This window comes from Solanum tuberosum, unplaced genomic scaffold (assembly GCF_000226075.1).
Source record: "Solanum tuberosum cultivar DM 1-3 516 R44 unplaced genomic scaffold, SolTub_3.0 scf00324, whole genome shotgun sequence".
NCBI classification, from domain to species: Eukaryota; Viridiplantae; Streptophyta; class Magnoliopsida; order Solanales; family Solanaceae; genus Solanum; species Solanum tuberosum.
Window position 1 is genome coordinate 491067 of NW_006239247.1, and position 12906 is coordinate 503972.

The following is a 12906-nucleotide window of genomic DNA, read 5'->3' on the forward strand; positions in this document are numbered from 1 at the left end:
AATCACGGACTAGTGTTGTGGTGGTTGGAAATATTATATCGATAGATAATAAACTCTATTGGAGTAACCAAGGTTGTCCTACATATTGTTCAGTATGTTCTTGATTTTTTGTAGTTTTATTTCGAATATGGATGTACTTCCTTTTATGTACCTTGTTTCAGATTTGAATATATTTTGTGACTCTCCTTCTATGTTTGTACGCATTTCGACACCCTTAGATGATTCTTAGTAGTGGATCGATTACATCGATCTTAAATTGTTGATTTGGTAGCATAAAATATGTGGATAGACTTAATTATTTCGAATATGCTATATGTTGATATCACATTCAGTATATATATATATATATATATATATTGACTTTTTAGTTTAACCAAAACCTACTTCTTTTGTCTCAAAATATTACTTTCTCCGTTCCATATGAGTTTCTTTACCGGCATATTAAGAAATCATAAACAAAAGGATAATTTTACTAATTCACCCCTTAAAAAGTTTCTTGGCATTTTACAATCAAATGTAAACACTTTCAAAAAGAATTAATTGCAAGGGTAATACAAAATGAATTTATTTAATTTTTTCTTGAATTAGTAAGGTGTTCAACTAATATGAGACAACTATTTTTAGTAAGATGATCAACTAAAATAGAACGGAGGTAATATTACTAGATTTTAACTAATATTATTCTTTATAATTTTGAAATTAAGAATTTGCAAACATAGACAACATTTTATGGGTTTGTTGGGCCACTCATTAAAGCTAAAGCAGTGCCATCGTTCACTTTGGCCCACTTCTAAAAATCAAGAATAAAAAGGGGCAAAGTGCACATATGTCAATTTTGACATCGCCATTTAGCTTGTACTTATTTTTTTAAAAAGGGAAAAAGTAATTTCAATCCTCAAATTATTATCGTATTGCGAATTCGATTTTTATGTTATTTGACTTAAAGCATATTTGATCTTTAATTAATTAAAATATGTTATTTTAGTTCCTAAAACTAATGGATGTTACAAAGTTTTTATTAAGAATATATACTGAATATTTTAGTCGATTCTATACGAGGGAAGAGTTAAAGGTAAAATAATGTAATACCATATTGTGATTTGTTAAATAGACGTGTGTGTAAATTGATTCTTTCAATCTTTGAGGGTGAAGCATGAGCCAATGATGAACGCACAATCAATTGTGAAGCAGATGGTAAGTTTTTTAGACATTAGCATCATGTAATGAAGTAATGTATTATTGTAAAGAAGATGCAAAATATACCAAAAGTAAAAAAAATAGGCAAAAGTACGTGATCAGACCTTGCCAATCGCTAATGAAACGATTTTGACAGTAGATTGGATATTCACTCCTAAAACGAGATAACAATTTGGTGCCAGTAGAAGTAAAAAGAAATCCTAGAATAAATATATATGTTTACTCTATCACAAGTATGTAGCTATTTCTCATATAACAAATTTTTAGTTAGGTACTCGGACGTCCACAATTGATTGTGCACTATATACATTGTTAGTCCCAAACGAAAGTTGCAGTACCGACATCATTATTTATGGTATGGTGAGTATGAAGAGTGGAATAACTCTGATACAATTATTATGATCCAGGACGAAGCAAACTCTAAAAACTAGTTGTTGAGATGAGAAAGTTAGTGTTATGCAAAATGAATCCTGTATTAACACTTGCAACATCGATATGAAATTCAAGTCCCATACGACCCTTTTAAAAAACATATTATGAAATTGATAACCTTGAATCACGTTTTAGGAATATGCCAAAATATATCTCCAAAGCTAATCATTTCTACCAAAATAAAATAAAATCAAACATTACTTCATTGATTCAATAAAATAATAAGATGACCAATTCCTGCTCATACTGTCTCTTTTTGGAAATTAGTTGACTTAGACATTTTTATTTTGTTCTTAATAACGTGACTTACAATAATAATTTCCCAATTTAAAAAGATTATTATTTTTTCTTTTATTAAAACGAGATAGAAAGAAAATATATGTAAAATTATGATAATTTTTGACAATTTGTATATAGTTGACTTATATATTATTTGTTTTTAAATTACCTTTTTTTACGTTTTCTAATTAAATACCTTTCGTATCAAATGGAAGTGAAGGGTGTTTAGTATGGAGAAAAATGTTTTTTATGAAGAATATTTTCGTTCATACCAAATATATACACCCAAAGAGAGAGAAATATAGCTGAAACTATTGAATACATACTTTATCTTATTATTTGAGTCACGATCAAAATAATGTTGGAACTATCATGTTCTTACGAGTTTCACATCTCAATTATTAATTATTGTCTTTTTCTACATGGACTATTACAATCTATACTTTAAAACACATCTTAGCATTGCCTATACGTCATTATGATTTATTTCCTTTTTCTATTTGAACTGTCGTTATTTATTCAACTAGATGTGTTTTAATACATATATACGTGATAATTTAGGTAGAAAAATGAAATAACTAATAATCAAAAGTTAAACTTTACAAAAAAATGACAGTTCACGTGTTTTTGACTTTTTGTTTCTTTTATGAGAGACGTATTGAAGATATCCCTAAACTTGACGTAAATTATTAGTTTCGTCTCCGAACTATTGATAGACTCAAAAACACCACCCTCTACTTGACTAAGAGCCCGTTTGGATCGATTTAAAAAATAGCTTTTAAGTAAAAAAATAAAAGTAAAACTGAAATGACTTTTAAGTCAAAAATATAAAAAGTCAAACTAAAATGACTTTTAAGTCAAAAAATAAAAAATCAAACTGAAATGACTTTTAACTCAAAAAATAAAAAGTAGGGGGAGACCTGTTTTTTATTTTTGACTTATTTTAAGTCATTTTGATTTTGTCAAACACTTTCTAACTTATTTTAAGTCATTTTTTACTTATTTTAAGTTATTTTTTTATATTAGTCAAACACTTTCAGAAATAAAAAACTGACTTAAAAGTAGGTTTGACCTACTCTTAAGCCAATCCGAACACCCCCTAACAAAACTTACATACACCCCAATCTGCCATATGACATAACAAGTGGTCTCAAATTCTTGTAGGAGCATGAACCGCTTAATAATGAGCCAAGAGAAGTGCTGAAAATACTTCTAAACTTGACGAAAATTTAGGAGTGTATTTTAGTCATTTTATAAGATTTAGATGTATTAAATTCAATTAGTCAAATAAAAACGTATTTTTAAGACTGTCATTAATTCAAGAATGAACTACTCGCTCCATCCACTTTTATTTGTCGTGTTGCACTTTTCGAAAGTCAATTTGCCTAATTTTCAAAGTTAAATTAGATTACATTAATTTGATATTCTTAACAAAAAAATTTAGATATTCAAAAACTATATGGAAAGTACTATAAATTGCAATTTTTGCATATTAATATGATGAAAAAATACATCATAAATGTTAGTTAAAATTTTTATAGTTTGACTCTAAAAAAGAAAATTATAACAATTAAAAGTGTACTGTAATAATTTCCATCGAATTTAAAGGTATTTTTCATTATTTTATTTTTTTTGGATTTTCCTCTTGTTTAATCAGTCAACAAAACAATAAACAGACGTGCAAAATTTATTATAATTTGCTAATTCCAAAGTACTCCCACATAATTATTTATTAGTTCCTAATTTGGAATATCCAAAAATCCGTTGACAATACTTATCCTGGGCCCCACTTTGCCTGTTTTTCTACGGGACCCACCATATCTTATGTATTTTCACACTTTATATTAAAAAATAAATAAATAAAAAAAGTCTATAAATTTCAATGTTCACTGAAACTCAAAAAACTCACTTTTTTTTCCGCCATTGTTGTTACCTTGAGGTTTTTGGGTTTTGTGGAGTTTTTGAAGATTAAAAAAATGGACGGTGCTGATGTATCTGTGGAAGGGAAAGTGACGTGTGCATCGTGGATCAAACGGCCGGAAAACACGCATCTGGTGGTGATTGGAAAGTCGACCGGAACTTGTTCTTCGCTCGAGATTTTCTCCTTTAATTCCGAGAATACTTCTCTTTCTTCTTCTCCTAAGGTACCCTTTTCTTGTTTTCATTAAACAATTTTTGAATTTGTTGTTTACTGAACCCAGGTTGGAATTAGTATAAATAGATGAATTTTTTAGTTGTGGGGGTGTTGCATTTACTGTGATTTCTGTGATTTTTTGCTGATTGTGGTGAAATTTGAACTTTTTTTTTGTGGGTATTGGTTATTAGGCGACGTATGTGTTGGAGGAAGGTGGAGAGCCAGTGAGGATTGCGGTACATCCAAGTGGGGATGATTTTGTGTGCTCCACCACTACTGGTTGCAAGTAAATTTTGAAGCCCTTTTCGATTTTAATTTCAAGTTATTCTGGAAGTTGGTTTTTTACTGTTTTTGTTGTGAAAATGATTGATTTTTTTGGTAGTTGGTATGAATGGGTTTAATGCCTTGTGATTTCGAATTGTTGATTTTGGCTTTGTTTGTATGTTGAATGAAGATTACTTATGCATGAATTTGCTGTTGTTATTCATGAAATATATGATTGGTGATTGTGTTACTGTGCAGTAGGTGAACAGGACTAGTACTGTTAGTTGATGAGTATTATTATGATATGTTTCCATTTAGAAACCTTGTGTATGTAATTAATTCCCCAGAGGGAAGCCGGATCTTGAGTGAACCTCAAATCCATGCCTGCCTGGAGTTAATTCTTTCTACGGACAGCCCCCTTTTTTAAGACTTAATCTAGGCAATAGCCATTTAAAAATATGGATTTAGGTTTCGGAGGTAGATCAAAAACCTCAGCGAAGGTCACCGAACACGAACATGATATGAAAGATGTTAGACAGCGAACCAGTTAAAATACTTTAGTTTCATTTGTAATAGGGGAAGATTTTTATTTGGCATCATTAGTATATGTTGGTAAGAACATCTCGAGACCTGACTGCTAGTGATGTGAGTAGCAGTGGTTGGATGATCCTAAATGTTGCATTCATGGTTTTACATCTATTGATGAAAGAAAAAATTCCATTATGTATGTATTTTCATATAAATTCAATGCAGTACTATGTTTCGGCGTGGACATGTGTTTTACAGCTTTCAGTTGTGCTGACCCCTTTTTGAAGCAAAGGTTATTCAGGTCTTGTTTTGGCCGATAGTTATCCTTTCACATTAGTGATTAAGTTTGTCACCCAACAAAGGAACATAGAGATAACTAGCATGAGTTTTCAATATGATTATTGTCTTGCTTTTTATTTATTTCTTTACCAGGGAAGGGGATATATTGTTTGCTGTTTCCTGCAGGTTGTTTGACTTATATGGTCATGAAGATAATATAAAATTTGTGTGCAAGGAGTTTCCTATCCAAGATGTTGGTCCACAAAAATGCATGGCCTTTAGTGGTGATGGCTCCAAATTAGCCACAGGCGGAGTTGTAAGCAATTTTGTGAAAGATAATGTCTTTTATATTTCACGAGGATATTGCCTTGTTGTCCTGACTTTGTATTACTTTGAATCTTGAAGGATGGACATTTTAGACTTTTTGAGTGGCCAACCATGCGCATTATTGTGGATGAACCTAAAGCTCACAAGTCATTCAGAGACATGGATTTCAGGTATAGTTAGCTTTACTCAGATTATAGTTGTACATAATCCTCCGTTATTTATCATATGTGAGAATTTACCTGATATGAGCTCTGGGGACGTATAATCTTCAGTGTCTGTGCACTTGCGTTGATTAGTGATACATCTTGTTCTCTTACATTTCTCACACTTTAGTGCTGAAAACGTCGATTATATTCTAAAGAAACCAAGTGATGGAAAATGAAGTGAAGGATCTTAGTCTTGTGTCTTTTAACAATTCTGATGTAGATTTTTCACTTTAAAGATCAGAATGAAATGCCTTTTTCATCCAATTATAGTCCCATGTGGATTTTATATTTTTGGTTCATCTGTTACGCATCACACCAGATTGTCAAATTGTTGATGTTGCTCTGTGTGATCTTATCTGAGTGTTTAAAGTAGTTTGTTCTCATGTGGAATTAAAAGTGAATAAGGAGACGAACGGTGACCTAATTTGCAGGATTATATCTTTGAGGTGAATATTATGGGATGTAAAGCTACATTAACTGAATTTGTATACAGAATTTTACTTTATCTGTTATTGGTTATATTTAAGAAGTGAGAAATGTCATAGAAGAACTAAACATGTTGATATTTCAAGAACGATACATTCCCGATCAAGAAACCATAATACATGCATTTATGCATGGATTTGCATTCATGCTATACTCTTTGAGTTTTGAATTGTGAATCTGATTTTTGATATGATCATGAAATCTTCCTAGAAAAAAAGTTTCAAAAGATTTAAGAGTCTTGAATATACTGTGCCTCTTATTGCAGTTGCAGAAATGATACTTAATCCATGGATTGTGGAATCTTAAGAATTATTGTTCCTATGATTTTCTTGACCAAGATTTTAATGTCTTTTCCTATTTTTATATATATACAGCTTAGATTCAGAGTTCTTAGCTTCCACGTCCACAGATGGTGCCGCCAGAATATGGAACACAAGGGACGGTGTTCCAGTAACTTTGTCACGAAACGCAGTAAGTTCTGAATAATATGACGTCTTACCTGTTAGACAATTGGTTATCCATTTTTATGTTGATGTTATAATATCCTGTCTTCCACATTTGCAGGATGAGAATATTGAGCTCTGCAGATTCTCTAAAGATGGAACAAAACCGTTTTTGTTCACTACTGTTCAGAAAGGTATTCTAAAAGAATAAAGTCTGGCTTTAGTTAATGAAGTTATTAAATTGAGATTGCGTAATTTTTCTTATTGAAAACATTGTGTAACTATCCAAATTTGTGTCAATAAAACAGGCAATAAGACATTGATTGCGGTTTGGGACATCAGTACATGGAAGAAAATTGGACATAAAAGCCTTTATAATAAGCCAGCTTCCATTATGACAATAAGTTTGGATGGGAAATATCTCGCATTGTAAGATCTTTATCCTTTTGTGTCTCCTAGTAATGTTGAATTTCAATTACCATCTACATCTTTACTGTCCAATACTTTCCTTAGATATGCACTGTTGAAGCTAAAGAATGGAATTTGACATCGATTTTGCAATAGTGAATCTTCTTTAAAGTATTTTTTTTACATGGATGTTGAATAAATCATTGAGTTGATTTGACATTTGAAGTTTCGTGATGAGATAGGCCAAAATGAGGCATGAAGGGGACCTAAAACAGAGTAGCATCTGGTTCCTCTTCCCCTTCCAGTTGGAGTTGGTACAAGATTCCATCAAATTAATTTGAAGTGTTCTCATCTTTCAAAAACACCATGACTTTATTTGAACTTTTTGCATGAATTAAGTTCTTTTGCTACTCTTGACTTGTCTTCATTTTGATGAATGTTTCCCCTCCCATACATGGCTTTTGTTGTTCTACAGCTAGGGGTGGCAATGAGGCGGGGGTTGAACCTTTAACCCACTTAATTTTCAACTCGCCTCTTCCCACTGAAGATTTTATTTCTCCATTTTTTTATATTTAGGTAATACAAAATTATTGTCATATAATAGGTAATATTATTTATTTTAGCTTTTCAAATTAGATTCACTTGCCTTTTTTTTTTCTTCCGTAACCACAACACAAAACAAACTATGACCGAAGTTCCAGGAACACACCTTTCCTTTACGGGGGTCCTATTACCCCTTTGAACGATTTTAAAGTGTTATAAATACACCCTTCAGTGTTGAGGTGGTACAAAGAGTGTGCTCACTCACTCGGAGGCATGTTAGGGGTGAAAAAAAGTTAAAATATGATTACTTTGGACACTTAATTAATTAACATTAAAACTTAAGTTGATATTTTTTTAATTATTTTCCTTTCTTTCTTTGTGAAATAGAGTGAAATTCTTTTTTTTTTTTTTTTCATTTTCTAGAACTAAAATTTGATTTTTTCACACGCTCACCACGTATAGAAGTCGCCAATGAATTTTTTCCGACGTTTTCCCATCCATTTATTCTACTAAATCGTCTTCCTCTTCCTCACACACATACTCCATTAAGGGAAAACCTTCTCCCCACCAGAAAAAAGTGGAATCATTCTTATTACGTTTAAGGGTGTGTTTATTACACTTTAAAATAGTTCAGGGTGGTAAAATAGTATAGGGTGGTAATAGGGTAAAGATAAAGTGTCCCTGGAACTTTGGTCGTAGTTCAGTAGGGTACTTATGCCTTTTCCCTCTTTAAAAGCTGATAGAAATGATGTAGATGATGAAAGATAACTATACCAATCAGTTTAGAAGAGTTGCTCTTTCAAACAGTGTGTGATTTTTTTTATCCCTGAGAAAATTTGAATTTTAGTATCTAAACTATAAAAGGAGAGCAGATAGTTATTTACTTCTTTTCCATTTTGTTATTGTTTTGACTTGACTGTACATTTACGTGCTCATTTCTGAATCCAACAAATCAGAAACAAAAAGAAACATAAAACATAAAAAAGAACCAAAGAATAAGTTTCAGATCAGAATTTACTGATCAGAAATAATATTTTTAAATCAAAATTTCATTGACTAAGAATAATTTTTATTTTTAATAATTCCAAAAGATTTATGATAGCCAGAATTTATATCTTGAAATTTTGTTTGCTTATGTCTAACCTCAGAACTTCAACCTCAGAATTTACACCTAGTTGTATCTTATCTCAACCCACAACAACCCCTGCATCCACATAAGTTGTAACCTGCTCCATTCCGCATAGGCTTTAACAGCACCACCCCATTTGCATTGCTATCTGCTGCGGCGTTTAGTTTGCTAATGCATTGATCTGAATCTATGCTTGTCATTTAAATGCAGGGGAAGCAAAGATGGTGATGTCTGTGTTATTGATGTGACAAAGATGGAGATCTCCTCTTTGCACAAGAGGTTGCACTTGGGTACTAATATTACTTCTTTGGAGTTTTGTCCTAGTGAAAGGTATGTGCAATTCTAGCTATAATTTTCTATGATTCTGTTCTGAAGCCTATGCCTTCTCTTTTAGAAGCCATGTTTTTCACGGAATTCTAAACAGTGTTAGCATTTGTCTTTTTTCTCCACAAGATATGTATGGAGAGATATAAGAGGAAATTGTAGTAGATGTAACTCGTGACTGAAGGGTGAAAAGGGAGGCTTTTGTGATGGTCTTGTACGTAGTACATACGACTTTAGTGATGCCAAGAACCTTTCATGAATATCTTTAGTTGATGAGCTACTTTTGCATGCAAAAATCACATCAACTGATTGTTGAAGAAGACAAAAATTAACTTTGACTAAAAACCAACTTGGCGGCGTGATCTTTGGCTGCAAAATGTACACCATGAATGAGTGTATACTAAATCAGCTATTTGGTTAGTTATTTCGTTGCTAAGACACACACACACACACATATATACATGGTTTTACTATATGTTTTAGATGTCTTTTTGCTTATATGTGAGCTAAGTTTTGTTTTACTTCCCTTTTTTTAGTGTAGGTTTGGTTGCTCCACATTTTTCATATGTGAAGAACATAGAGCCAGGTCTATTGTTGTTTTTGTTCAACTACAACAATCGGGAGCTTTATGATATGTATGAAGCTGCAAGTTCGGGAAAAATGAATATCAATCCTTATGGTTGGACGTTAGATGGTTCTGGAAGAACTGAATTTCTTGCACAGGTTTTATGTCATATTTTCTTCATATTTGGTTTATTTGGTTGTGTTGATGTTTTCCTTTATATGCTTTCTATTTATAAATGAAGGTTCAGATACGTCTACGTCTGCGTCTGCAATGCAAACCATTGGTGGGAACTCTATTTAAGCTTATAATCCAGGATAATTATTGCAATGATTAGCATCATTTCCATGTTTGAGCTAGATCATGTTCAAACTACTAATTTGATCTCCAAGTTCTGTTCTTGTGTATTGAGCCAATACACAAGATGAGAACTTGGATATCAAATTAGCCGCTTGAACACGATCTAGCTCAAACATGAAATGATGCTGATCATTGTAATAGTTATCCTGAATTATAGGCTTAAACAAAGTTTTCATCAATGGTTTGCAGTGCAGACACAGACGCTTCTGAACCTTCATTTATAAACAAGAAAACATAAAAAAGAAAGCATTAACACAACCAAATAAATCACATATGAAGGAAACATGACATAAACCTGTGTAGGATATTCAGTTCTTCCAGAACCGTCTAACATCCAACCATGTGAATTGATATTCATTTTTCCCGAGCTTGCAGCTTCATAGATACCATGAAGCCCCCGATTGCTGTAGTTGAACAAAAACAATGGTAGACCTGGATCTATATTCTTCACATATGAAAAATGTGGAGCAGACAAACCTACGCAAAAAAAGGAAAGTAAAACAAAATTCAACTCACATATAATAGGCAAAAGGACATCTAAAACTATTTAGTAAACCGTATATATATATGCCTTAGCAACTAAATAACTAACCAAATAGCTGATTTAGTATACACTCATTCATAGTGTACATTTTGCAGCCAAAGATTACGCCACCAAGTTGTTATTGTTCTACGTCTTAGGTGCTAGGTCTCTGTGATACCTGATGACATGATTTCCTAATAATAATTTCTCTTCACTAGTTGTTGCCTATATTTGCGCTCTTCAAAGTTGAAACCTTGTGTCTACTAATGTCATCGTAATCTTTCTCATCAACTGTTCTTTAAGAATCAAAGCTCCTATTCTGTCTGCTTACTAGTCCACATTGGTGCACATTTTGGCAGGGTTGCTCTTACCACTTCCTCTCAATGGGGAGTAATGGTGACTAAATTAAATGTCCCAACCGATTGGAAAGGTCCGTCTCTTTTTTTTTCTGTGTGTAGAGACAATCGCGTGCATTTTACTCCAAGATTGACTTTTTTCTCCCTATCTCTTCAATTGCAGAGTGGCAGATTTATCTATTACTCTTGGGATTGTTTTTGGCATCAGCTATTCTATTTTACGTGTTCTTCGAGAATTCTGATTCTTTCTGGAACTTCCCTGATCCATCTACAAGACCAAAGATTGAGACTCTCCATGTTGATGCAACATCTGAAGAACAATGGAGCAGCTTTGGACCTGTAGATTTGTAAGCTGCTGTCGTAGTTTTTTTCGTCGGATGGCAGGACTGAAGAAAGATTATGAAATAAGTCTAGTTTTTGGAGGCATTTTACTAAGCTTTTAGTATGTATACCTTCTAACTGATGAATGTTAAAAATATGAGGCTAATATTGCCTTTTTTGGATGTTGATATCACTCTCTTAAGATTTATTTTATACCACTAGAAAAATTTGATGCAGCATACTGTAGGTTGTTTTAGTGTGGCAAGTTTCTTGTAATGTTGATCTTTTGTTGTGCTATGAAACATGCCTCCTTGAGCTGAGGGTTAGGTTTATCGGAAACAACTTCTCTATACTACTAAGGTAGGATGTAAGGTCTACGTACACTTCACCTGCTCTAGACTCCATTTGTGAGATTAAATCGGGTATGTTGTAGTTGTTGATTTGAGGAATGTCTTTTTGTCTTCTCATTTTTCTTGTACTAATGGTTGATAAGAATTTGTCTTGGAAATAAGTTGTTATTAGAAGTATTTATTTCGAAAATTTAAGTTTTGTACACTCCTGCAAGGGAATTATGCTAGGTTGATTAAATACTTCCTCCATTTCATATTAGTAGTATCATATTTTCTTGATTTTATTGTTAATTTTCCAACACTTTTTAATGTAACCAATATTATCTATTTTCAAAAATAATTAATATTAAGAGGAAAATTGAAAAAAGTAGTACTAATTAATTATATCTTAATTTCGTAAATTAACCAATATTTGAAACGAACATCTTTAATACTGTTGACAAATATTATAGAACATAGAGAGTATAAGTGTACCAATTGTAATGGACATTTGATTTTCAAATACTTTAGTACTCTTTCCGTCTCATATTAGTTGTCAAGATTACTAATAATGTTCGTCTCAAAATACAATCAATTTAAAAAATTAAGGTAGAAGTAATTAATTTTTTTCCATTTTATCCTTAAAAATAAATATTCTTGCAATAAGATTAACTGCTTTTGTTTTTAAATAGGCGGAATGACTTGAGGGACCTTTTTTATTTGGTTCAGATTATAAATTAGACCCTTCTACTTACGACTTTGCTAACTGAACATTTAAACTAGATAAAACTCAACCTTTCAAACCTTAAACAAAAAAATAAACAAGTACACTGGTCTCTCAGATCAACGTGAAATGTGACAGCTAATACAAAAGGAGCTCTTAGTATTCTACCAAATGAATTAATTATTATACCTTTATCTTGGCACGATAAAAATTGCTTAGGCATTCATATTGACATGTACATAGGGAAGACCCTAAAAGATCTACCAACAAGAATATTCTCAAAGTTTAATTTATATATATAAAAATAAAATAAAATAAGGATACCAATTATACAACACAATATGGAAGTGCAAAGAATGGGTAGTGGTCTACATGTTCAAAGGTTCATAAAATTTTTAGTTTAAAAATTATATATATATATATATATATATATATAATGTCAAGTTAGTTTGGTCTCAAATTAACTTTTTAAAGTTAAAACCAAATCAACCCAATATAGTCAGTTTTTTTTTCTTCAATACCAAACTACTAGTCGAATTTTTTTTCTCAATTTGTGGTTTGATGCGATTTTTGGTTCAATTTTGTTCACCCCTAACTAAAATAATTGACCATATATTTTTTAGTTGTCCGAAAACTCAATTAGTGTGGAAGTTGACTCCTATCAATTGGCCTAATTTAAAAAATGTTATGAATTTTGCAATGTGATGAAATGACAGCTTTGTTATACAAGTCCATATCCAGAATTGATTGAG

At 31.9% G+C, this 12906-nt stretch overlaps 1 protein-coding gene across 1 annotated transcript; it reads left to right on the top strand.

The window, feature by feature from the left end:
• The first annotated feature begins 3786 nt into the window (after positions 1-3786).
• On the top strand, positions 3787-11546 carry LOC102586665 (SEC12-like protein 1). Its single transcript, XM_006360442.2, has 10 exons — positions 3787-4052; positions 4234-4328; positions 5300-5429; positions 5519-5610; positions 6507-6603; positions 6697-6769; positions 6884-7004; positions 8866-8985; positions 10784-10854; positions 10944-11546. Exons 1-10 carry the CDS (start codon positions 3885-3887, stop codon positions 11129-11131), a joined length of 1155 nt encoding a protein of 384 aa, XP_006360504.1. The 5' UTR covers positions 3787-3884; the 3' UTR covers positions 11132-11546.
• Positions 11547-12906: the final 1360 nt, after the last annotated feature.

Coding starts and splice junctions, on each gene's coding strand:
- LOC102586665 (XM_006360442.2), top strand. CDS start 3,885: ATGGACGGTGCTGATGTATCTGTGGAAGGGAAAGTGACGTGTGCATCG. Junction 8,986..10,783: donor GAGTTTTGTCCTAGTGAAAG/GTATGTGCAATT, acceptor ACATTTTGGCAG/GGTTGCTCTTACCACTTCCT. Junction 10,855..10,943: donor TGTCCCAACCGATTGGAAAG/GTCCGTCTCTTT, acceptor CTTCAATTGCAG/AGTGGCAGATTTATCTATTA.